The 23086-nt window shown below is 48.1% G+C and overlaps 1 protein-coding gene across 30 annotated transcripts in view; it reads right to left on the reverse strand.

Moving 5' to 3' along the window:
* The window catches only part of DOCK9 (dedicator of cytokinesis 9), a 288344-nt gene that overhangs the window by 146303 nt on the left and 118955 nt on the right, over positions 1–23086 (reverse strand). For all 30 annotated transcript variants that reach the window (XR_002336733.1, XM_021065834.1, XM_021065826.1 and 27 more), the window contains exon 2: positions 14623–14739. Coding sequence is in view for 29 of the 30 variants with exons in the window: in XM_021065834.1 (XP_020921493.1) it covers positions 14623–14739 (117 nt within the window). In the remaining variant the exon portion in view is untranslated. The remainder of the gene's footprint in view (positions 1–14622; positions 14740–23086) is intronic.

The raw sequence follows: 23086 nt of genomic DNA on the forward strand, positions 1-23086 counted from the left end.
AGGGATGCTAAATTTCAAATAGATCTTTTTACTGTAAAACTTGCTTTAAATGATTCCCTCCAAAAGCTGGGGTTACCGTAGCCACTATGAGCCCTGTCTGGAAGGTGGGATGATTGGCCTGGGGAGAGAACATAGAGAGGTACCACGTTTCCAAGCCTGGGGCCTCCGGGCCCTTCCTGCCCCTCTTCAGCATCACTCACTGCTCTCCCCTGATGACCAGCTGCAACCTTGTTTCTTTAGCTTCAATTGGAATCCCTCTTCCTAATGAATTTCCTTCCCCCCCTCCACCCCGCCAGGGCCCTGTCCTCCCCATCAGTGCTGGCCGACAGGCTACCTTGACCCATGGATGGTGGGATACCAGGAAGCTCATGTTTCCAACCACAGGCAAGGTGAGGCGCGGAATTTAATTCAACTTCCTATGGAAGAATCTGAGACGTGATCTTGAAAAGAGGTTTGACTTGAGAGCCAGGAAACCTGAGTTCTCATCTGAGCTCTGCCTCTGACGAGCTGGGTAAGGCTGGAGGAAGGTTTTAACTTTCCACATCCAGAGTTTTCTAGGATCTCTAGGTTTCATGTGTGGTTTAAAAATCCCATGGTTCCATGGAATTCTAAGTCTCTCCCTCACACATGGTTTATGATCTGAGGGCTACCAATTGCTTTGTGAGAAACTGAAACTTCAAAGATGTCCAGAAAAAGGATGAATACTGCACTTTTTGATTTATGACTGTTACCCCACTTGCTTTTTTTTTTTTTTTTTAAATAAAGGAATGGTTTTATGGGGTTTTGTTTATGAAAAAGAACTGGATTAAAAGGAGGGAAGATTCACTGAGTAGACTTAGACACAGGCCTGAGTTTTAACAAAGAGGCTCTTTTGTGTCATCATTTCTTTATTTTTCTAATCCCCTCAACTCAGAAGGCACAGGATTTTTTTTTTTATTATTATTAATCACTTTACAATGGGCATTAAACTAAAACAAAGCAAGCCTCTTAACTCCTGGTGGGAAGCATGCATACCCCCTGGGTGTTTTATAGGACTTGAGGACACTGAAACAAAAGGCCCACCCTTCCCCTGGGACAGAGCAACCAGCCCAGAGATGCAGGTGGGCTGCAGACTTGAGGGGGCTGTGTGGAGGCACGGACGGTTCCCCATCTCTCCCATTCAAAGGAGCTCAGGCTGGGAGTGTCCACACTCAGAGAGACAAACCTCACGCGCAGCCCAGGAGGGAGCTCAGGCTCCCGGCTCAGAGACGCTCCCCCCCTGCGGGCATCCTAAGCAGAATGGCTCCGGCCCTGAGGGAAGGCGAGGCCACAGGGCACCAGCTGAGGCAGAGCGAGGAAGGTTCTCCTTAGTCCCTGGTCAGCAGGCAGGGCTGGGGGACAGAGAGAGAGAAGGGAAAGCCAAGGCTGCTGCCCTCTTATCTCTGAGATGGGCCCTGAGGCCTTGGGACAGGAAGGTGTCTGTGATCTATTGGAGAATCCGGCCCCCCAGGCTCCAGAGTCCAATTCACCCTCGGGCTGTGAGGCAGACCGCCTCTGCTTGGTGGTCCACCCTCCTCCCGCTTATAACTCCACATCCAGCATCTGCACTTGTGTTCGTTTTTGAGTTTGTTTTCATGTACCTAGCTGAGCTGCCCCTCCAAATCTTGATGCAGTTGTCAGAGGAGAGGAGTATGATCTGCAGGAGCAGGGCAACCGTGGGGCGAGGGTAGGAGGGGCCGGGCTCACTGCAGGGAGGCACGTGGCTGTGGCAGGAATCAAAGCCCAGGCGGTTTGGCTAAGACTGGGCTCTTCGGCGGCATCCTTGGGCCTGGCGCACCTCCCTTGCTAAGGGGGAACCCAGGGTTGACTTTTTATTGTGCTCAACTGGGCCGAGTGGTTTCTCAACGACTCCCTGCTGGAGGAACGGCTCCCAACGCCTCCTGCCTTTCGCTTCCAGGTCCCTTTGAATCTGCTGGAAGTGCCCCTGGATGCATCTGTCTGTACATTAAACCGTTTGGAAACAGCACAGTATTAAACCTCATTTTCAGAAGAGGCTGGGAACTTTGCTGCGACTTACTGAGCCCAGCAGTGATGGAACGTTTCCAAAGATCTGGCAGAGGCATTTGTTTCAGGGCAGATGACTTGCTTTTGCGAGGATTCAGTCCCAGGCTAGGCTGGAAACTGCAATTCACTCAGGGCGTTCCCCACATCGCACTGCGCAGATCATGTCTTGGCAGCTGACTCACAGTGTTCTATGAAGATCAGACAATTCCATTTCCAGGGAAGCAGTTTCCTGAGCATTTGCAATGTTTAATTTACTGATAATCAAGAAAACAAAGTGTGGAACAGGACAAGGGTCTGGAGAAAGATTTTCTTGAGGCATTTAAAAAATAAAAAAATTTAAAAAAAAAGAAACTAATTAAAACATGACAAGGACAGAGCCTTGATGTGGGCACAGAAACGGGCATCTCTCTGCCCCCCACCCGCCAGCACCTCTTCACTGGCCTCTGCGTGGTCCCCAGGCTTCCACCTTGAACTGTCTCTCTCTGTTCCCTCAACAGTGTCACCCGGAGAGGTCCAGGACTTTCCCGGCGGTCATCTCCAGGACAACGCACAGACTTGGGGAGCTCTTGTGTGACCCTCAGAGCAGCATCCTCCCCGAGGGGTGTGCCTGTCTTCTCTCCTCGATCCAGTCTCTGCACAGCTGCCTGTCACCTTCCCAAAAGGCTCGTTGACAGCGTCATGCCTCAGCATAAATTCTTTCAGTGACACCTCCTCCCCCATCAGAATTACATCCAAACTCCTTAGCATGACCTAAGACCTTTGGGGACCTGCAGCATTGACTTTCCTGGACTCTCCTCCTACCTCCAGCCCAAGGTGCACTTCTGACTCCCTAAGGCACCCAGCCCCTCCGCCGGGCTGCGGAGCCGCTGCCCCCCCCCCCCCCCTGCAGCAGCACACTGCACGCGTGCAGCTCTGCTGCAATTACTCAACGCCTGGTTGTACTTCCTACCAGACTCGGGAACCTCAGGCTGTGCTGTCATCACACTGCTCCAGCACCCCGACATATCATCTGGTACAACATAAATGTTCGAGTAAGGGCGGTCGGGATTTTTAAGTGGAAACTGTTTTTATTAAGTTGTAAGATCACTTGTGGTTCCAAAAGAGACAGTGTCTTAGCAACTGGTGAGACGTCAAGGAGCTGAGTCACTGTATAATGTCCTATTTCATCAAGTGTCATATATGCACACTTAAAAATTTCACTAGACCTTTGAGAGCCATTAAAAAAAAACTTCATTCTGTTCCCTTTTCAACCTCTCCAAATTATGCATTACATAAAAACTTGTTCAGGAGTTCCTGTCGTAGCTCAGCGGTAACAAACCCAACTAGTATCCATGAGGACGCAGGCTTGATCGCTGGCCTCGATCAGTGGGTCAAGGATCCAGCGTTGGCCGCAGACTGGCTCGGATCTGGCATTGCTCTGGCTGTGACATAGGCTGACGGCTATCCCTCTGATTCGACCCCTAGGCTGGGAACCTCCACCTCCATTTGCTACAGGTGCAGCTCTTAAAAAAAAAAAAAAAAAAAAAAAAAAAAAAAAAAAAAAAGCTTGTTCAAATGCTATAAACTGCAACTAAATTAAGTCAAATGTTCAGAACCCTTAATGACCAGACTCATCAATTGAGTTTACAGTTTTTAAAGAGCTGGGGGGTGGGGGTTTGCTGAGTTTGGTATCACGGAGAAGCTGGTTTTTAATCACTTGTGAAGGATCACTGCAAAAGGGAGGCTGGAGGGTATCCAGAAAACCAGGAGTGGCCTTGCAGCCATTCAGGGCACAAGTGGCAGGCCCAGCTTCCTCATTAGTAAGGGGCTCAGCCTACTCCACATCGTACGAGTTTGCAGCTAAAAACTGCCCTCTTCAAAAATAAAAGGATGTTGCCTAGAGGAGGGGAAGAGGCTCCGATAAGAGGCCAGTCCCTCAGCTCCCTCCCTGCCACCTGGAGGACGTCAGCCAGGGTGGACAGAGAGCTTCCTTGAATGGCGCGCTGGCTGCATTCTCACACATCTAACGAGAGCCCAAATTTTAGGGCAAATGTCATCGCTGAACTACAGGCGAATGAAAGTGAATTTTAGGAAGGCTTCTTGCTTACCAGTACCCAGGTCAGTAACAGATGAACTCCATCTTGGGGCTTGTCACTACCCCTAGTGTTTAGAACACCTGCCACTAGCTAACAGACCTCGAGGAAAGGGTAGTTGTCTGGTTTGCCATGTACGCTTCTCTCTGTCTTCTGCAGAATGCAATTCAGTTACTCAAAAGACCACAACTTTGTACAAACACCTATGCTTCACGTCAAAACACCTGCCTTAGGCAGGCACGCCCCTTCACTCACAATGAAGTTTCACGCATGCGTCCAGGGTCATTTCGCTCAAATCCCTCTGTGCCTTTAGCAGTAGCAGCAGCACGATGGTCTCCAGCTCCCACGATGCCATGCAAAGTCCTGACATAAACCCAGTGGAGCAGAGGCTGTGCTCTGAGGATAAACCACTAAGCAGATGGCAAAGTCCTGCGTGAAGGAGGTCTGCCATCGCGGGCTTCGTGGAATTCCTTCGACGTATCCTCATTGGACCTCATTCACACACTCAGGGTGCTACTGATGCAAGGTCACTCAAAACTGAGCTCAAGGTCAGGCAGGACCCAGGCTCTGCCCGGGCACTCTGGTAGAAAAAGGCAGAGGTATGGACACTGCAGGACCTGCAGAGGTTGCAGAACCCAGACAGTGTGTGCCTAGTAATACGTGAAATGGCAGCTGATAATTCTGAGACCAAAACTAGGTTTTCTTTTTCTTGAAGGACTTTCAGGTTTGGGGAGTTTTTTGGCGGGGGCAGGGGGGCCTTCCTCTCTTCTCCTCCCCTGATCCACCACCCTGAGTTATGCTCTTAGGAGCTCAAAGAGCTGGTGCTGAGATCCCAAATCCATCCACTTGCTCAAGACATTAAGTTCAGACCGTGGATAAAGCACTGTTGTAGCAACTTCAGCAAATGCAAAGGTGAATTTTCAAAAAACGACGGTTTATAAAACCCAGCACATACGGTCTGCTACTCTCACAGAGATTTTTTATTTGGGAAGAAATTAATCAAGTCTTTAATTACCACTAACTATAAAAAAGAATCTTATTCAAAAAAGGAATTGTTTTCTATGAATGCTAGAGATGCGGTAGAAATAAATCGCCATCTGCTTACAGTGTCTTAAGATATCTTGGTTCCAATCTTTCTCTATCAATGCCTGGTAGTCGTGTTTAACAATCTAAGAAATACACATTAAATCACATAGACAAAAGTGTCCTTCTACCACTCGCTGGTTACAAGTATGGTCTGTACTTACCCAATTCTGCCCACTGTAGAACTTTAACCACTCTCTCTGACTTATGCATTTATTTATTTTCTTTTTAGGGCCGCACCTACAGCATATGGAAGTTGCCAGGTTAGGGGTCAAACCAGAGCTGCAGTTGCTGGCCAATGCCACAGCCACAACAATGCCAGATGCAAGCCGCATCTGTGACCTACACCACAGCTTGCGACAACTCTGGATCACTGACCCATTGAGTGAGGAATCGAACTCGCATCCTCATGGACAACAGTCAGGTTCTTAACCCACTGAGCTACACAGGAACTCTACCTCTGACCTATTTAAAATGGGAGCTATATACTATTTTTAAAAAGCAAAGAAGGAGTTCCCTTGTGGCACAGCGGGTTGAGGATCTGGCATTGACACTGTAGCAGCTTGGGTTGGATCCCTGGTCTGGGAACTTCTACATGCCGCTGGCACTGCCAAAAAAAAAAAAAAAAAGCGAAGAAGATTGGAGGCAGAGAAGAGAATGAGAGCAAAAGGAGGGCGGAAGAAAACGTGACCTGAGACGGGAAAACACACTGATGGGGCTAGATCACTAGATTTGTCCAATATCTTTCATTCCACCTGAGAATCAAATCTTAGATTCACTTAGGCCGGTAATATTTTATGCGTTACGTGTGTTTTATTTCATCTAGTTATTTCTGCAGGTAATCTCATCTCCTTGCTGGGTGATCAGTTCTCCTAAGCACTGCATGGTGCTTCTAACAAAAATCACATCACGTATTGCCTGTATCGGGGGGCAGGGGCGGCTTCCCTCATCTGGCTGTCTTGAGGAAAAACGAAGCACACGTCTAAAGGGCTATGTAAACACAGAAATCAATCTGACAAGTTTTCACTCCAGTGGTTCTCGTAGGAGGCCCCACTGTTCCCTGAGTTACCCAGCTGTGGGGCCCCGAGACGTGGCACTCTGCATGAAGCCCCAGCCCCCCAAGAGAACACGTCACTCATGTCCTCTGGAGTTGCCGGGCGTGGGGCGGGCATATGCCCCCTTCCACTCAAGGCTGGCCTCCTCTGCTTGTAACAGGGCATGGGGACCCAGAGGGACACTGTGGGCAGAGAGGAAGACCAGAGCACCCTGTGGGCATTGTCAGCAGAGCCTCACTGCTTACAGCCAGGTTGCCCTCCTACCCTAGAAGGCTGCCACCTTCACTGAGAAAGGATGGCACAAATCAAGCTGAACTATAGGTCCTTCCACATATTTCTGTGTTTCTGATTGAGAATCTGATCTGGAAGCGGTTTCTCGAAAGTAATTTCCCCCCTCACCAGAACACTGAATTGGTGTGGTTTCAAGGCTGATATTCCTTTAAGTTTGGTGGGCTGAACAAAAAGTTTTTTAAACTAAGGAACAAATAATCCATGTTGCTAAATCACTTTCTTTTCCTGTTGCATTTCTAATAAGAAAGGTTACACTATATGTCTTCTAAGGGCCTGAAGATTCATCTCAAGTTTAGATTAAATGTTGAGAACAGACATAGGAGGAGCCACAACTTACTTTATTTTTTTGGCCATGCCTGCTGCATGTGGAAGTTCCTGGGCCAGGGATCAAACCCAAGCCACAGCAGTGAGCTGAGCCACAGCAGTGACAACACCAGGTCCTTAACCCACTGAGCCACCAGGGAACTCCATAATGTACTTCTTATTTCAGTTTGATTTTATATATCATTTAAATTCAATAGACCTGGTAGTTGGGCCGAACGTTTTTACGTCTATTAATTTTCTGATTTTCTGTCAAACTATTCAACACTCTGTCACATGTCGATTCACCCAGCCTGCGAGCTGTCCAGCTGCCCACGCTCCACACTGCCCACCACCCACTCCACCTGCAGGGTCTCAGACATTGAAACATCACTTCTCCCAGGGCCACCTCCCATGCCCCCGGCTGCGCCACACCAAGCATCCTCTGTATCTTCTCCTCCATCCACCACCCCCTGTGAACACTCCCCCCACCAGCCGTGAGTCCCGAGGACGCGGGTCCCTCACTCTTAGAACTGGCAGCTTCCCCCAACCTTTGCTACCTCAAACCTCTCTCCATTATCTCTGTTCCCAAGCTGCTGACATTCCCAACGAGGCTGATTTCATCAGAATCTTAGGCTGATGATTCTCATCCATTCTCTCTCCTCCTCCTGCCCTCCCCCATCCCTTCCTTCCATTCAACAAGAATTTTTTGAATTCCTGCCTTGTGCCATGTGCTCTGTGTGCTCAGGAAACACCAGTGACTATGCCTGAGATTCCTGGCCTCACAGAGCTCACATGAATAAACAACAACATGTGATCATGTCAGAAGCAAGTTAGTGATATGGTGAAAAAAATGAAACAGAGCAAAGTAAAGAGAAGCAGGAACACCAAGAGGTGGAGGGCACGGGGTGGGCAAGGACCCTGGGAAGTCAGAGTTGGAGAAAGGCCTGCGCAGGTGAGGGGCTGGGTCAGAGGTGCGGCCTGAGCAAAGGCTGGAGGCTGCAAGGAGGGAGGGATGGAGGCGCCTCCAAGCTCCATGCGGCTGCAGCGGGAGCGGAGGCCGGGGGCAGTGGTGGACAGAGGTCCACTGAGGGCCTCTGAACACAGGAGTCAGGTCCCCGGACCTACCAGTTAAATGTATGCTGTTGTTTTCTTTGTCTTTTTATTTTTTTCGGGGCCCCGCTGAGGCATATGGAAGTTCCTAGGCTAGGTGTCAAATTGGAGCTACAGCTGCCGGCCTACACCACAGCCATAGCAACGCAGGATCCGCGCCATGTCTGTGACCTACACTGCAGCTCACGGCACCGCCAGATCCTCAACCCACTGAGCGAGGCCAGGGATTGAACCCGCAACCTCGTGGAGACTGGCCGGGTTCGTGACCTCTGAGCCACAGTGGGGACTCCTCAGGTTACTTGTGCATAGGTCACTCTGGCTCCTCTGTTGGGATGGACAGGAGGGGGGTAAGGGTGGGACCTGGAAGACCCACAGGATTAACCAAGATGAGAAAGGACGAGGGCTCGGGCCATGGCTGCGGCGTGAGGGTGTGACTACACGAGCCTCCCTGTCAGCCCTCCTGTCTCCAGCCCCAGAGCCGCTTCCCAACCCTCCTGCCCTCCCCCGGCTGCTCTTTGCCTGCCATCCCCACCAGGCTCCTCGGCCCACCCGCCTCCAACTCAGATACCCAATGGGCTCCTGCCCACGCAGCCAGGCGCTCACTCTCCTCCTCCCTGAAGGCTTCCCCGAAGATTCTTCACCCCCAGAGTCCCTCCCAGACACGGCCCCCCACCCCGTCTGTTCCATCTCTTCCTCCTTCCTGGACGTCCCTTCCCAGCCCAGTCCCTTGTTTCCCGATCCTGATGAAACCTCGTGTCACGGCTCTGAGTCACGATGAGTCCTCTCGCCGCTGCATTCCCAAGGGCCTCCGTGCCCCACCCACTCACTTCCTCAGCCCTGGCAAGACGCTGCCATCGCAGGCAATGCTGTCCCAGCCAGCGGCTCCGGGACACTGTCTACCTCGTCGGCTGAGCGCGTGACCATCCGCTCTTCCCGCCTGCCCTTCTTCAGACTCCCCTCGGCGCCTCCCAGGGCCCCGGGTCTCCTGGTCCTCTTCCCACTCTCTGTCTCTGCCCCCTCCCTTCCCTGCGGTGAGGGGCTCCCCCAGACTCTAGTGGCATCTCACCCTCTTGGCCTCTTGGGCCACTGTCTTACATGCCTATGGGCAAGCCTGGATCAACAAGCCTGGCTTCTCTCTTAGGCTGGGCGCCTGCTTTTCCAGCCACTTAAAGGACTCAGCACCTGGACATCCCACTATCTCCAACTTAATATTCCAAGAATAAATTCCCATGAGACTCGTTGTGTCATGATACTGGTCACATTCTCCACATCGTCAGTGTTAATTCAGTACCTGCTGTCCTAAGGTTTGAGCAATTTGAAAGCAAGAGCCATGACTTATATTTACACTCCTAAGCATCCCAGGAGGCTGGGCCCTTTGCAAAAGGAGTATATGAACTATATATAAACTATATGCTAAAGAAACACAGTCTTCAACGTGGCGGATTGGTGTGATCCGAAAACAAGCTTTCCTTTTTAAGATATATTTGATGATAAAAGAATCACCTGTCACTGGAGTTCCCATTGTGGCTCAGAGGTAAAGAATCCAACTAGTATCCATGAGGACGTGGGTTTGATCCCTGGCCTCACTCAGTGAGTTAAGGATCCGGCGTTGCTGTGAGCTGTGGTGTAGGTCGCAGATGCAGCTCGGATCTGGCATTGCTGTGGCTGAGATATAGGTTAGCAGCTGTAGCTCTGATTCAACCCCTAGCCTAGGGACCTTCCACATGCCACGGGTGTGGCCCTAAAAATTGGAAAAAAGAATCACCAGTCACTGTTTTCCGTAAAAGGCACAACTTGAACTAAGATTAAAATCCTGATCCTCTGAAGGTCTGGCCAATGTCAATTCAGAATTATTATTATTACTATTATTGTCTTTTTAGGGCTGCACCTGTGGCATATGGAGGCTCCCAGGCTAGGGGTCAAATCAGAGCTATAGCTGTCAGCCTACACCACAGGCACAGCAACACAGGATCCAAGCCGTGTTTGCAACCTGTACCACACTCACGGCAACACCAGACCCCCAACCCACTGAGCAAGGCCAAGGATTGAACCCCTGTCCTCATGGATACTAGTCGGGTTAACCACTGAACCATGACGGGAACTCCAAAAATATTATTTATCCAGATTTTTCAGGTAGGTACAATCCTAGACATGAACTAATATCTCAGAAACCACAATATTCACGGAAACCGACGTTGTTGGTTGCTGAATGCAAACTGATAAAAGTTCTGAGGAATTTTATCAAAAGAACACTTTCCAATAAAAAGCTCAAAATGAGGTGCTGAGATTTTTTTTTTTTTTTTTTTTTGGCAGCATATAATACAAAGCAAGTACAAAACATTGTGAAAAAAAGTTTTTTTTTTTCCTTTTCAAAAGCACAGATGGGAAATGAGATGAGGAACTTCCAGGCCCTTTGTACGTGGCGGGGCCTGGTTTCCTTTCCAGGTCAGTGGTTTGTAGATCATTATCAGTCTCATGTAAGCAGAAGAGGAAAAGAAACAGAGGAAAAATAAAATCAGGATGTTACTTAAAGGGAAATGGATTAACCACATTTTTCTATACAATGCTGAGAACACGCTGGGATTCTCCCGTATATACTGAACATGTATACATACAAAAGTGAAAATTTCTAGAATTCCCAGTTATTAATAATGTCCCCATTTTTCCTTTTAAATTCCTTTGCCAAAGAGATCTGACGCTGATAATACATCAGGAAACATCAGTAGGATATGCACCTGAGAGTCACTCCCCACCCTGACTTCTTGCATAACTTTCAGGAAGTCAACAATTTCACATTCGCACAGCACAAAAATCCAGTAACCACCCGCTCTTAAAAAAAAAATGTGGAATAATATCTATAACGTAGACTCCAACATCACAACAACTTTTGAGAGTACAACTTGGTGGTGTGACGGACATGCTCGTTGCTGTACAGCCACCACCACCGCCTACACACAGAACTCTTCTCATCTTGAAAAAGTGAAATCTGTACCCATTAAACAATTAACTCCCCAGTCCCCCTGCAAACTTCTGGCCACTATCATTCCTTTCCATCTCTATAAATTTGACTACTTTAGGTGGCTCATTTAAATAGAATCGGACAATATTTGTCCTTTTTTGACTCATTTCAATTAGTAGAACGTCCTCAAAGTTGACCCATATTGTAGCATGTGTCAGAATTTCTTTTTTTAAGGCTGAATAATATTCCACTGCACACACACATACCATTTATCCATTCACCCATGAACCGAGACTTAGGTTGTTTCTATCTTTTGGCTCTTGTGAATAATCCCACTAGAAACATGTGTGTGCAGCTTTTTTTATTTTTATTTTTTACTATTTACTACCTTTCCATATTCTATCACGTTACAAAATTGCACAAACATTCATAAGCTATGTAATAAGCCTGGATACAAGAAGCTCAAAAGCCAGCTATAAATTTAGTCGATCGATGGCAGCAGTTAAGAATGTCACCACCAAGAGTACCATCTGGCAAAGGACTTCCACTTGAAGTAGGAAAGCTTTGATTGGAAATCCACAGCCAGACTCACATCCAATTCTATGTCTCTGAAGAAAAGGAGAAGAGGAATCCTGGGCATTACTTACACTTTAAAGACTTTTCTCCCACCCCTGACTCGTACACCCAATGACAAATGCTCTCTCCCATGCAGTTCTTTTTCAGAGAACGTGGACGTTCTTAGGGGCTGACCAACACCGACGGCAGGTCTTTTCATGACCTATACGAAGAACCATCACTAGCCACACCGACAAGTTCAGGAAATTATCATTTTGAATATATGTGACAAGATTTCACAGCAAGTTCTATTAGTTCAATAGGTAACTAATATTGTTTAACTACAAAGTAGAGGATTGCAAATCAAGCCCGCCTTGTTCTTGGCTCACTGCCTGACCAACCTGCTTTTTTCCATGTGAAGTAAAATACTTGCCTCCAATCTTATTTGTTTCCTCCACCTTTAATAACACAAAAATAATTCCACTCCGATTCTGCCTTAAAAAAATCAGGGACAGAAGGAATCCGTGGCATCGCTAAGGCATCAGGCTCAATCAACTAACTAGACAGTTATTAAAATCATCAAGATAACTTAGCAAGAAAGCACACGGCCTTACCGGATTAGAATACAGTCTCCTAGAGAACACATAACAACACCCTAACTTCAGTGGGGCCCATCACAACTGCTGTGATGGGGACCAAAGCTGAAATTCGAGCTCTCCTTGAAAAAACTTCCCCCAAACGGAACTTAACACTTGTTCTGGAAGTTCCCATTGTGGCTCAGCAGTAACAAAGCCCGACTAGTATCCATGAGGACGCAGGTTCAATCCCTGGCCTCGATTAGTAGGTTAAGGATCCAGCATTGCCATGAGCTGTGGTTTAGGTTGCAGACATGGTTCTGATTCTGAGTTGCTGTGGCTGTGGTGTAGGCTGGCAGCTGTAGCTCCAATTCAACCCCTAGCCTGGGAACTTCCATATGCTGCAGGTGCAGCCCTGGAAACAAACAAATAAACAAACCAAAAAAACACGTGTTCATTCAATCTTGGTCAGCAGAACGTCAGTGAGTTCTTTGCCATTCCCAGAATATTCGTGTCTGGTGTCCCCAGAGAAGCTACAGGCAAAAAGGGACAGAAGAGTTTTTCCCCAAGTTTCAATCATCTGTTTCTTCACTGCTTAAACACCCACGTTCCTTGTCCTTAAGATAAAAGATGAAACTAAAGTACGGGCAGTTTATTTTTTTGGTTTCTTTGCTTCTTAAGCAGTTTTATCTCAGGGTTGCCAATACAATTTTGCACTCTAGGCTGCAAAACTAGAAACAATTTTGTTACTCTGATACCAAGAAGAATACTCAAAGAAACTTGAGATATTTCACACTCAAAGAAAAAAACTTTGATATCTCACACTTGAAGAAACTTGAGATAACCTTTAGCTTCCTCAGAACACACTATAGGAAAAATTTGTCATCGTGGAGTACAATTTGTAATCATCTTTTTTTTTTTGTCTTTTTGCTATTTCTTTAGGCCGCTCCCACAGCATATGGAGGTTCCCAGGCTAGGGGTTGAATCGGAGCCGCATCCACTGGCCTACACCAGAGCCACAGCAACGCGGGATCCGCGCCACGTCTGTGACCGACACCACAGCTCACGGCAACGCCAGATCGTTAACCCACTGAGCAAGGGCAGGGACCGAACCCGCAATCTCATAGTTCCTAGTCGGATTCATTAACCACTGCGCCACGACGGGAACTCCTGTAATCATCTTATTTAACGTCTCTTGCTAACAAATCTGTTGCCAAGATCACAGGCAACAGGTGTCATTCTGAGGCTTCCACTGACTCATCCTTTGGCTGGGTAATCTAGTCATGTGATGAAGTTTTCAAAGCATCATATTTGGGGGCATGATCTGAAACCATTTATCAGTGGAACACACTTTGGCAACAGCATCCCACTAACAGTCAATTTCATTTCCATGGCACTACTTTTTTCTCAGGAAAGAACCAAAGAATAATCATTTTCTCCACATGTATCTCTAGCAAGTTAGAAAGAAAAAGAGAATATTTGTGAAAATTCTCACCTTTGTTGTAAACTGGAAGCTCTTAAATTTAGTGTGAAAAAAAAAAAAACTTCAAGGAATATAATTTAACAAATATTATTAACATGGACAATTCAGTACCTGAAGAACTGTGTACGTAGCATGTCATGTTCTGGAGAGTGGGATTAAAAACAGGGCGGAGGGGAGGCTTTTAACATCAAGTGCTTCAACAGTGCTTGTTTGTTTGTTTGTTACAAGCATATACTAGTTTTTAAAATTAAACAACAAAGAATCAAGAAAGCTTAAAAAAAAAAATAAAACAAGGCAGCTTAACTCACAGAAGACAGATCTTGGATACTCACAGCATCAGGTAAAGAAGAAGGAAGAGCCAAGGTTAAGTTCCTGGAGAGCAAGGGCAGTGACCAGAATCTCTAATAGACCGGGGTGACTCCAGGGTGCCAGACATCTGACGTCCCCGGGGTTTATTACTCCTTAAGCTCTGGTGGGTCACTTAGCCACAGGCCACTGTCTGAAAGGCTTCAAGCAACAATCCAGACAGCAAGCAGCTCCCAGCAGCACCTATGCTGAATCCTCTGCTGGAAGCCAATGAGCTCCCAGAAAAAGCACCTGTACATGTCAGGACCACTGAGCCCTTCATTGTGAGCCCACACACCGTTCAGAGCCTCTCTCAAGGCAGTGTCCTCGAAGGAGGCATGACAGAATCCTCCCCTGATCCCTGGCAAATCCCATCCTTAAGACCCTAAGGCACTAGGTGAAAACCCTACATTCCTCTTCAAACAAATTTCCAAAGAATTAGCCCATACTTGAAAAAATATGTTATATGTGGTTTATACATATGTATATATTTGCATCTATGCATATGCATATATACATATATGTAACATATATTCATCTCCGCATGCATACATATATAAATGCAAAAACACCAATAAAATCAGCTCATAAAGGAATGTATAACAATAACTTTTCTCTCTTAAATAACATCTCTTCTTTCCAGCTTTTAAATTTCCGAAATTAACGAACGAAACAATAACCTAAGAGACAGAAAAGAACTGCGTAAAGAATAATCACACCGCTCTGCTCACACTTAGCAACCACCTACCTGGAAGTCATCATAAGGAAACAGCAGCATCTCCCTTAAACAGTCATTCAGGATCTGTGTCTTCTTCTGCACGATGACATTTTCATAGTCGAGTGGCTCGATTAGCTTCGGCTTGGCCTAGAAGGTGAAAACATAAGCAATTTATGTATTTATTTATGACTTTTTTTTTTGAAAGGCCACACTTGCAGCATATGGACGTTTCCAGGCTAGGGGTTGAACTGGAGCTACAGCTGCCGGCCTATGCCACAGCCACAGCCACACAGGATCTGAGCTACCACTGAGACCTACACCACAGCTCAGGGCAATACCAGATCCTTAACCCACGGAGCGAGGTCAGGGATTGAACCCTCGTCCTCATGGATTCTAGTCAGGTTCGTTACTGCCGGGCCACAGTGGAACTCCAAGGTAAGCAATTTAAACACTCTTATAGATAAATGCAACTTCTTAAGACTAAAGAACTTTACACCTCCTACTCTATGTTTTTGCATCTTTCAACTTTTCCACAATGAAAGTTTGTCATTTTTGCTATCAGGAAGGATCAGAAACAAAAGATACAGGTTGTTTCCAAAGGCACAGAAGACACATCATGATTCTCATGCTCCTTCGGTTATTTAAGCACAAAACGAGGCTATGGGTTTGGTGGAACACATCCTGGGTCACCCTGAACAGGTCAATCCCTTCTAAGCTTTAGGCTCTGCCAGAGCGTCCCCGCTTGGGGGCCCAGCCAAGACCTGCAGCGAAGGCCGGTGCCCTAGCCAAGACCGTCTCTCCTAGCCCTGGGCTTCAAGCATCCACAGAGCTCCCCATTTTATGTAAGACCCTGTGGAACTCATCTCTGAGTCTCAGTGTATCCCTTTCTATTCTGAACTACCTGTGTGCTTACATATGCGATATCTGAACATGGAGAAATGTGAGCTGGACCCAAACAGGCAAGCAGGGCGGGGGAATACTCAAACCAGGGCCGTGGGTGACTCCCGGGAATGACCATCCCTGGCATCCACGAAGAAGGAACAGGCAACGAGCAAGTGGGGAAGAAACGGGAGAATGTGCCTTTTCTGGCTATTTCTAGTTAGTCTTCTCAGTAAAAATCACATCTATTTCTAGTCATCGCTACAGTGTTCAGTGATCACTTCCCACATGCGAGGCACTAAATGGCCAGGCTGAGGATAAAGATACATATCCAACTAACTACAGCACAGTATGCTAAGCACTAAAATAGGCAGGCACACACGGTGTTATCAAAAGTAAACTCATTATATCAATAGTGACTGCAAGATTATTTTTGAAGCTATTAATAAAATCATCTGATATACATAATTTCAACAGATTCTATACAAAGCAAAATGACAATATATACAAAATATACTAAAGACACATGGTATGTGGCATCCCAACTGGGAACTCTAAGACTATGTGTCCCCAAAATTGGTCTCCTTTCCTTCCAAACACAAATGGACTGCGTTTCCCAGCCTCCTCATGCCTAGGCATGGTCATGTGACTCTCTTCTGGCCAATGGCATGTGAGTGGAGGGGATGTGGGCACCGCCAAGTCTGGCTCATAAAAGCCTCTGCTATAGACGGAACGTCTGTGTACCCAAAACTCACATGTTGGAACCTAATCCCTAAGTACACTGGGAGTGGGAGATGGGGCCTTTGGGAGGTGATTAGGTAGCAAGGCTGGAACCCTCATGACTGGAATTAGTGCCCTTATAAGAGAGCCCTCTCCCCCAAGAGCTCTCTCGTCCCTTCCCCCACGCAAGGACATGGCAATAGGCAGCCGTCCACGAACCAGGAGGTGGACCTTCACCAAACGGTGAATCTGCGGGTGCCTTGATCTTAGACTTGCCAGCCTCTAGAACAGTGAGACGTCAACATCTGTCCTTTAAGCCCCCAGCTAGCTGAGACAGCCTCTCTCCCCGCTGCTCCTCTCCACCAGCAGCATGCACAGGAGCCAGTAGTGGACACGGGAGGCCAGGAGAGGGTGGCGCCCCAAGATGAGAGGAGTGTGGGTCCTCAACCACCCTGCAGAGGGCTGCCTGCTTAAAATGGGCACTGAAACAGCCTGGAGCAAGAATTAAAGCCTAGACCAGAGTTCCCGTCATGGCGCAGAGGTTAACGAATCCGACTAGGAACCATGAGGTTGCGGGTTCAATCCCTGGCCTTGCTCAGTGGGTTAAGGATCTGGCGTTGCTGTGAGCTGTGGTGTCGGTCACAGACGCGGCTCGGATCCTGAGTTGCTGTGACTGTGGTGTAGGCTGGCGGCTACAGCTCCAATTAGACCCCTAGCCTGGGAACCTCCATATGCTGCAGAAGCAGCCCTAGAAAAGGCAAAAAGACAAAATAAATAAATAAATTAATTAATTAATAAAATAAAATAAAGCCTATACCATGTTAAGTCAATGAGCTTCTCAAGTTTTTTAATGAAGCAGGCAGCTTCCTCTGCCTAATATAAGTATGAAACGCTCATACTTAACTCCAGCTACTTGATTTGAGTAGACTCTACAAAGGTGTTACAACATGCTGAGAAAAAAACGCAAGGCCCAAACAAGTGTGCAGTTATTATAAATGGGAAAAGTACATGTTTATGGACAGAGATTAAAGATATGCAAAATCAAAAGACTAAAGTGAAAGTGTAGGTGATTCCTTCCTATAAAATAAGGTGAAACTGTTTTTACATTCAAAAGAGGCCATAAAAAGATTTATACAAAGTAATTATTTTAAAGAACCTAACACAGGAAATCCTAAAAACATCTTCTAAAACATTTTAATTCAGCTTAAATAAATCATTTGCTCCTTTATTTTAGTTTGTTATGCAGTATATTGGAAGCAAACAGTCTACAGGTGCCTGCTGGCAAAATGGATGAATGCCACCACCAGTAACATCTTCCCTGGGAACTATGACCACATTCCTAATAAAACCAAAGAGGCACACAGCTTTCTACAGCAACAGAGCTCAGGATTCCCAAGAGGTCAGATGGAGAGAGACTGCAGGATGCTGTGCCCCCGCCCGGTACAGGGTTCCGCACACGGCTGTAGCCCGGGAAGCCCAGAGCAGGTAACCGAGGTGTACAGCCCGGGGCTACCTCCACAGGCACCAAGTGTCCCCAGGGAATCCTCAGCTGCGTGTCCCCTTCCTGCCCCATCCCACAGGGCATCAGCTCCACCCCCTCTAGGCCACAAGACGAGGCCGTTTTGTCAGCAAACTGTCTCCAGTGAGCCCTCCTAGGGAGCGTGCTGCCGGACACTGCAGAGAAAGGGGTTTCTCTCAGGCCCGAGTGTTCTGGGGGTGGTTTTTCTATTCATTCTATTCTACTCTACTTTGCTCCTACAGCCCAGCAGCCACTGGGTTTTTTGGGAGAGACCCGGGGGCACTCACACCCCACCCCAGAAGTTGCACAGGCACCCCAGCAGGTGGTTCCCAGCCCTCCAGTCCACAGCATCTCAGCAAACTTCTCCACCTCCACCGACCAGACGACCAGGGCCACACTCCCTCCACCGAGGCCTGAGTCTTGGCCTTGGGGGCAGGGAGGTGAAGGGTGGGGGCCCTGGGGAAGTGGGGGCCCTTCCAAGTTTGTTCTTTCACTGGGTCTCTCTCCCTAGACAGGCTGGTCTTGGGTTTTTAGAGCAGGGGCTGGCAAACATTTTCTGTGAAGAGCCAGAGAACACATCTTTCAGCTGACATACAGTTTCTGTCGTAACGAGTAAACTCTGCCATTGCAGAGCAAAAGCAGCCGCAGACAGTAAGTCAACCAAAGAGCAGGCGGCGTTACAATAAAATGCTAGTTCTACAACGGGCAGCGCAGTTGCCCATACAGCTGGGGGGGCCGGGGGAGGGAGTGCAACAACCGGCTTTGGCTCGAGGGCCACAGCCTGCTGATCCGGGCTTTAGAGTTACTTTACTCCCTAGTAGTTGATCCCTTTTCACCAATTTAAAAATTCTTTATATTAATGCTCCATCAGTTCAATCAACTGATATGTTTCCCGTCTCTGAACTGAGAGACGATAACGTTTACATCTTAAATGCATTTAATGATTTCTCACCATTTGACTGAACTTGCAGTGTTTAAAGGTTTAATAAATGAAAACCATAAACTTATTCATAAGTCAGTTTTGCTATTTGGCACACCAAATTATGCTTTTGTTAATCAGATGAACTGTTTTCTCCTTAAGGTATCTCGGCAGTAGTTTTTGGAGGGGCTGTACTTGCAGCATATGAAGATCCCAAGCCAGGGATCAAAGCTGAGCCGCATCTGTGACCTACACCACAGCTCACAGCAACGCCGGATCCTTAACCCACTGAGGGGGCCAGGGAGCAAACCTTTGTCCTCATGCGTGCTAGTCAGGTTCATTTCCACTGAGCCACAATGGGAACGCCCATCTTGGCAGTATTTAATGCAATGTTATAGATAATATGATTATCTTGCTTTCTGTGCTACTGTTAACTTTCAAGGTGTTTTCACACAAATGATGACACTTGATCCACTATTAAATTAATTAAACAAGGAAGCCATTCATTAGTCTGAGGTGGCTCTAATGCAGTAAGCAGCAGCCTACGCAAGCAAACCAAAATGTAAGCGTGTAGATGCCTCAGGGTTATGAAATCAAAAAAACACTAAGGACAACCAAGCACAGACAGCAACAGGGCTTTGCGCTGGAGCTGATCAATAATTTCCTTTCTTTGCTTCTGTACTTTTCTTTATGTAAGTCTCTCCCCAGCTCCTGTCGTCAGAAAACTCTCAACCGCTGGGAACTGGATGTTGCCCAATTCAAATCAATTTTTGTTCAAACTCTGAAGTTTATCATTTAACACCCCCACTAGAAGGTAGGCATGGCAGCACCACTCTATCTGACCGAGGCTGGAAACCGAGGATGCCCAGTTTAAGCTGACTGAAGCGTCCCCCCAGTAACCGGCAGACTGGACTGGATTCGGTCTTTCTTCTCCAGGCCGCCTTGCTAAGGGTCTGTGCTCACCAACACTCAACCGGAGTAACCATGCGGAACGATGAGAAGCCAACATTTCTGTTAAAGACTGATGGTGCAGGAGAACCGGGAAAGCCCACACTGTGACATAAGGGACCCCCAAGGAAGAATAACACGTCTTCTCTGGTCTCCAGGACTGGAGATGTGAAATTTGTACAAACCCTTAAGCCACTCAATGAAACGACTCCTAGAGACCTGCTTGGGCAGGGGTCTTCAGCAGCTGCAGGGAGCACTGTCCCAGACAGAACCACTGACTCCAAGGAAAGGGGGCCCTGAGAGCCCCTCACCTGCTACCTAAGTTAAGAACAAGGCAAAAAAACTCTTGCTTCAAGCAGAAAGAGCTGGCACGAGGCCTCCCCTCCACACGTGGCTTTTAGGAGGAAAGCGAAACTAGCAAAGGAAAAAGGCTGAGAATGGCGAATGGTGAAACAAGAGGGGAAAAGGAGACGACGGAGATGGGCTGGGAGAGGAGGCAGAAGTGACAGGCACCTTCGGATGGGGACGCAGAAGATGCGGAAATGGAAGCAACATAAGGACAAGATAAAGACAGAAAAAGAAGAAGGGAAGAACCGACAGCAAGAGGGGCCGGGAGACCTGCTGGGCCCGTGAGCAGTGCCACCTCTGCGTCCACCAAACTGAGCCTGAGGAGTACAGTCGCCTATTTTCCTCGCCTCTTGAAACTGATGAGTCACTGGTTACAGCTGTTCGCTGCTCTTCAGCGCCACGAAGCTTTTCCAGCCGGTTGGTCACACAGGTGGGGGGACAGCCCACCAGTGTAGGAAACTGGCCTGCAGCATCACGAGTGACAGGAACGTCACACTAACAGCAAAATGAAATCAGACTAACTATCAGACTGTCAGCCCCCTACTCCTGCTTTAGAAGAAAGCGGCTTAGCACAGATCTGGCACAAGGCCTTGGCTTTAAAGCCATCTCGACACTTGTTAAGTACAAAACCTCTCCTGGTGACATAACTCCAAGAGCGCTGGGCTGCAGTCTTTACAACTGCGCAGCTACGAGACCGATGAAAGAACCTGGAGTCAGCGACAGAGACATCAACGATTTATGGGACAGGGAACTTTTTACCCTTTTATTTTTTTTTCCAGGGCCTTATCTGTTGCAAATGGAAGTTCCCAGGCTAGGCATCGAATTGGAGCTGCAGCTGCCAGCCTATGGGACAGCCACAACAAGGCCAGATCTGAGCCACACTGCAACCTATGCTGTGGCCTTCAGCAGTACTGGATCATTAATCCACTGAGCGAGGCCAGGGATTGAACCTGCATCCTCATGGATACCAGTAAGGTTCTAAACCCACTGAGCCACAATGGGAACTCCACGCAACTGTGCTACTTTTGTAGTGTGCAAACAATGTAACTCAACCTAGACACGAGTCTTTCTGTTTTCTCCCCCATTTGGAGGTTAAAAGTCCTTAACCATAAACATTCTTCTCTCAGTTATTGGGAAATCAGATAGGAACAGGGCTGTGGTACTTTCCGTCCCTAACAGTGGTTCTCAAAGCGGGGTCCCCAGAACAGCACCGTCAGCATCACCTGGGAAGCTGACGCAGGTGTAATTCTGAGGCCCCCATTGCAAACCTGAACCGGAAACTCCAGGGGTGGGGACCACGCGTGAACTAGCTCTCCGAGGGATTCTAAGGAAGCCCTGGTCTCTCAGGATGCGCTGGAATTTGTAAACTCAGGGATGAAGGAGGAACCAGCCCAGCACTGAGCTCCTTAAACCACCTTGGGGTACAGACCCCTCCAAGACACCCCCCCCGAAAGGTATACACACACTACCTTCCGAAGTTCATACTCTGTTTTTGGGGGGAAGGTTGTTCTTCCCTGGAGAACAGCCATGGAACTGGGCCGAGGAAAGCCTGGGTGGGTGGGAGAGGCAGGCTGGTAAATACCCACCAGCACCATGAGAGGAGCCAGCACAGGTTAAGGCAGAGCCGCCCTCCCCAGGCTGCTGCTCACAGGAAGGAAGCCAAGTTTGCCCTCACTTCCCCGAGGAAGTGCTGTGGAAAGCATGAGAACTCTGCAGGTGGGCAAGCCTTTGAAGTCCTGGACTGAGCAGCGTGGCCCGCCCAGGGCAAGCAGATATGCGGGTTCCAGTCACAACGTTAACCCCGGGGCCCATGACACAAGCAATGCAGTTCCAGTCTCACACGCCTGCTCCTGTCACTCCTCACACCTCTACACCTGTCACAGTCCCCCAGCCCCTCAGGCAATGGCCCGCAGATGTTTTATTTTAGCAGCAGAATCCTTTGTCTAAAAAATAAATATGACATAGGCAGAGATGCCAAAAAAGTTAAAGCAGAGCTGCTCCAGCCCCAGGGCGTGCAGTGCGTGACCAAATAACTGGGGCAGCACCTCAACCCATGGAAAGGTAGCCTGTCCCTCCTCTGACCGCTGCACCCTGCTTAGCTGCAGTCCTAGGGGACAGTTCCCTCTGCCCTGGATTGAAATGACCCATGGACAGGAGTTCCTGTCGTGGTTCAGCAGGTTAAGAACCTGATTAGTATCCATGAGGATACAGACTGGCTCCCTGGCCTCGCTCAGTGGATTAAGGGTGCGGCTCAGATCTGGCATTGCTATGGCTGTGGCTGTGGCGTAGGCCAGCAGCTACAAGTCTAATTCAACCCCTAGCCCAGGAACTTCCATACGCCGCAGGTGCAGCCCTAAAGAGACAAAGAAATGACCCACGGGCAGCTCATCTCCTCCATGGTTAGTGCCCTGGGACAGGACCAGGTCTCCTTATCTCTGTGCCCCTCAGCATCTAGCCCAGGACCGAAAGATGCAGCGACTGTGGGGTTACAACTCCATGCCCCTCACCTGCCCCCCTCTCCAGGCCCCATGCACGTCCCTGCAGAGTTCAACTGTTGCCTCGCATTTTGGTTTAGGAATCTTTATAGGAACATGGCCCACTCTGTCAGTCCACCCAATGCCACGGAGGCAGAGTGACATGGAGGTGCCACACAAAGAACCATACTGCCATATAGTCCCATGCCAAGGTGCTGGGCCAGAACTGTGTGCCGGTACTGAGATTAGTCATTGCACAAACTGAGAACGCCCCCAAATCACACTGCCCCGATATGACAGAAACCCAGCAGAGGCCTGCTCAGTCCTCAAAGTTCATGTGATCTCACCAAAGTTTGCAAAGTGAGAAGAAACTCTTCCAAACTTGACAAATAAAATACAAATTTTGATAAATTTTGCTACAGGAAAGAGTCAATGATCTATTCTTTCTTTCTTTCTTGTTTTTTTTGTTTGTTTTTTTGTCTTTTTAGGGCCACACCCATGGCAGATAGAGGTTCCCAGGCCAGGGGTCGAATTGGAGCTGTAGCCGCTGGCCTATACCACAACCACAGCAATGCCAGATCCGAACCACATCTGCAACCTACACCATACCCCACGGCAATGCTGGATCCTTAACCCACTGAGCCAGGCCAGGGACAGAACCTGCGTTCTCATGGATACTAGTCGGAT

Source organism: Sus scrofa, chromosome 11 (genome assembly GCF_000003025.6).
Source record: "Sus scrofa isolate TJ Tabasco breed Duroc chromosome 11, Sscrofa11.1, whole genome shotgun sequence".
NCBI classification, from domain to species: Eukaryota; Metazoa; Chordata; class Mammalia; order Artiodactyla; family Suidae; genus Sus; species Sus scrofa.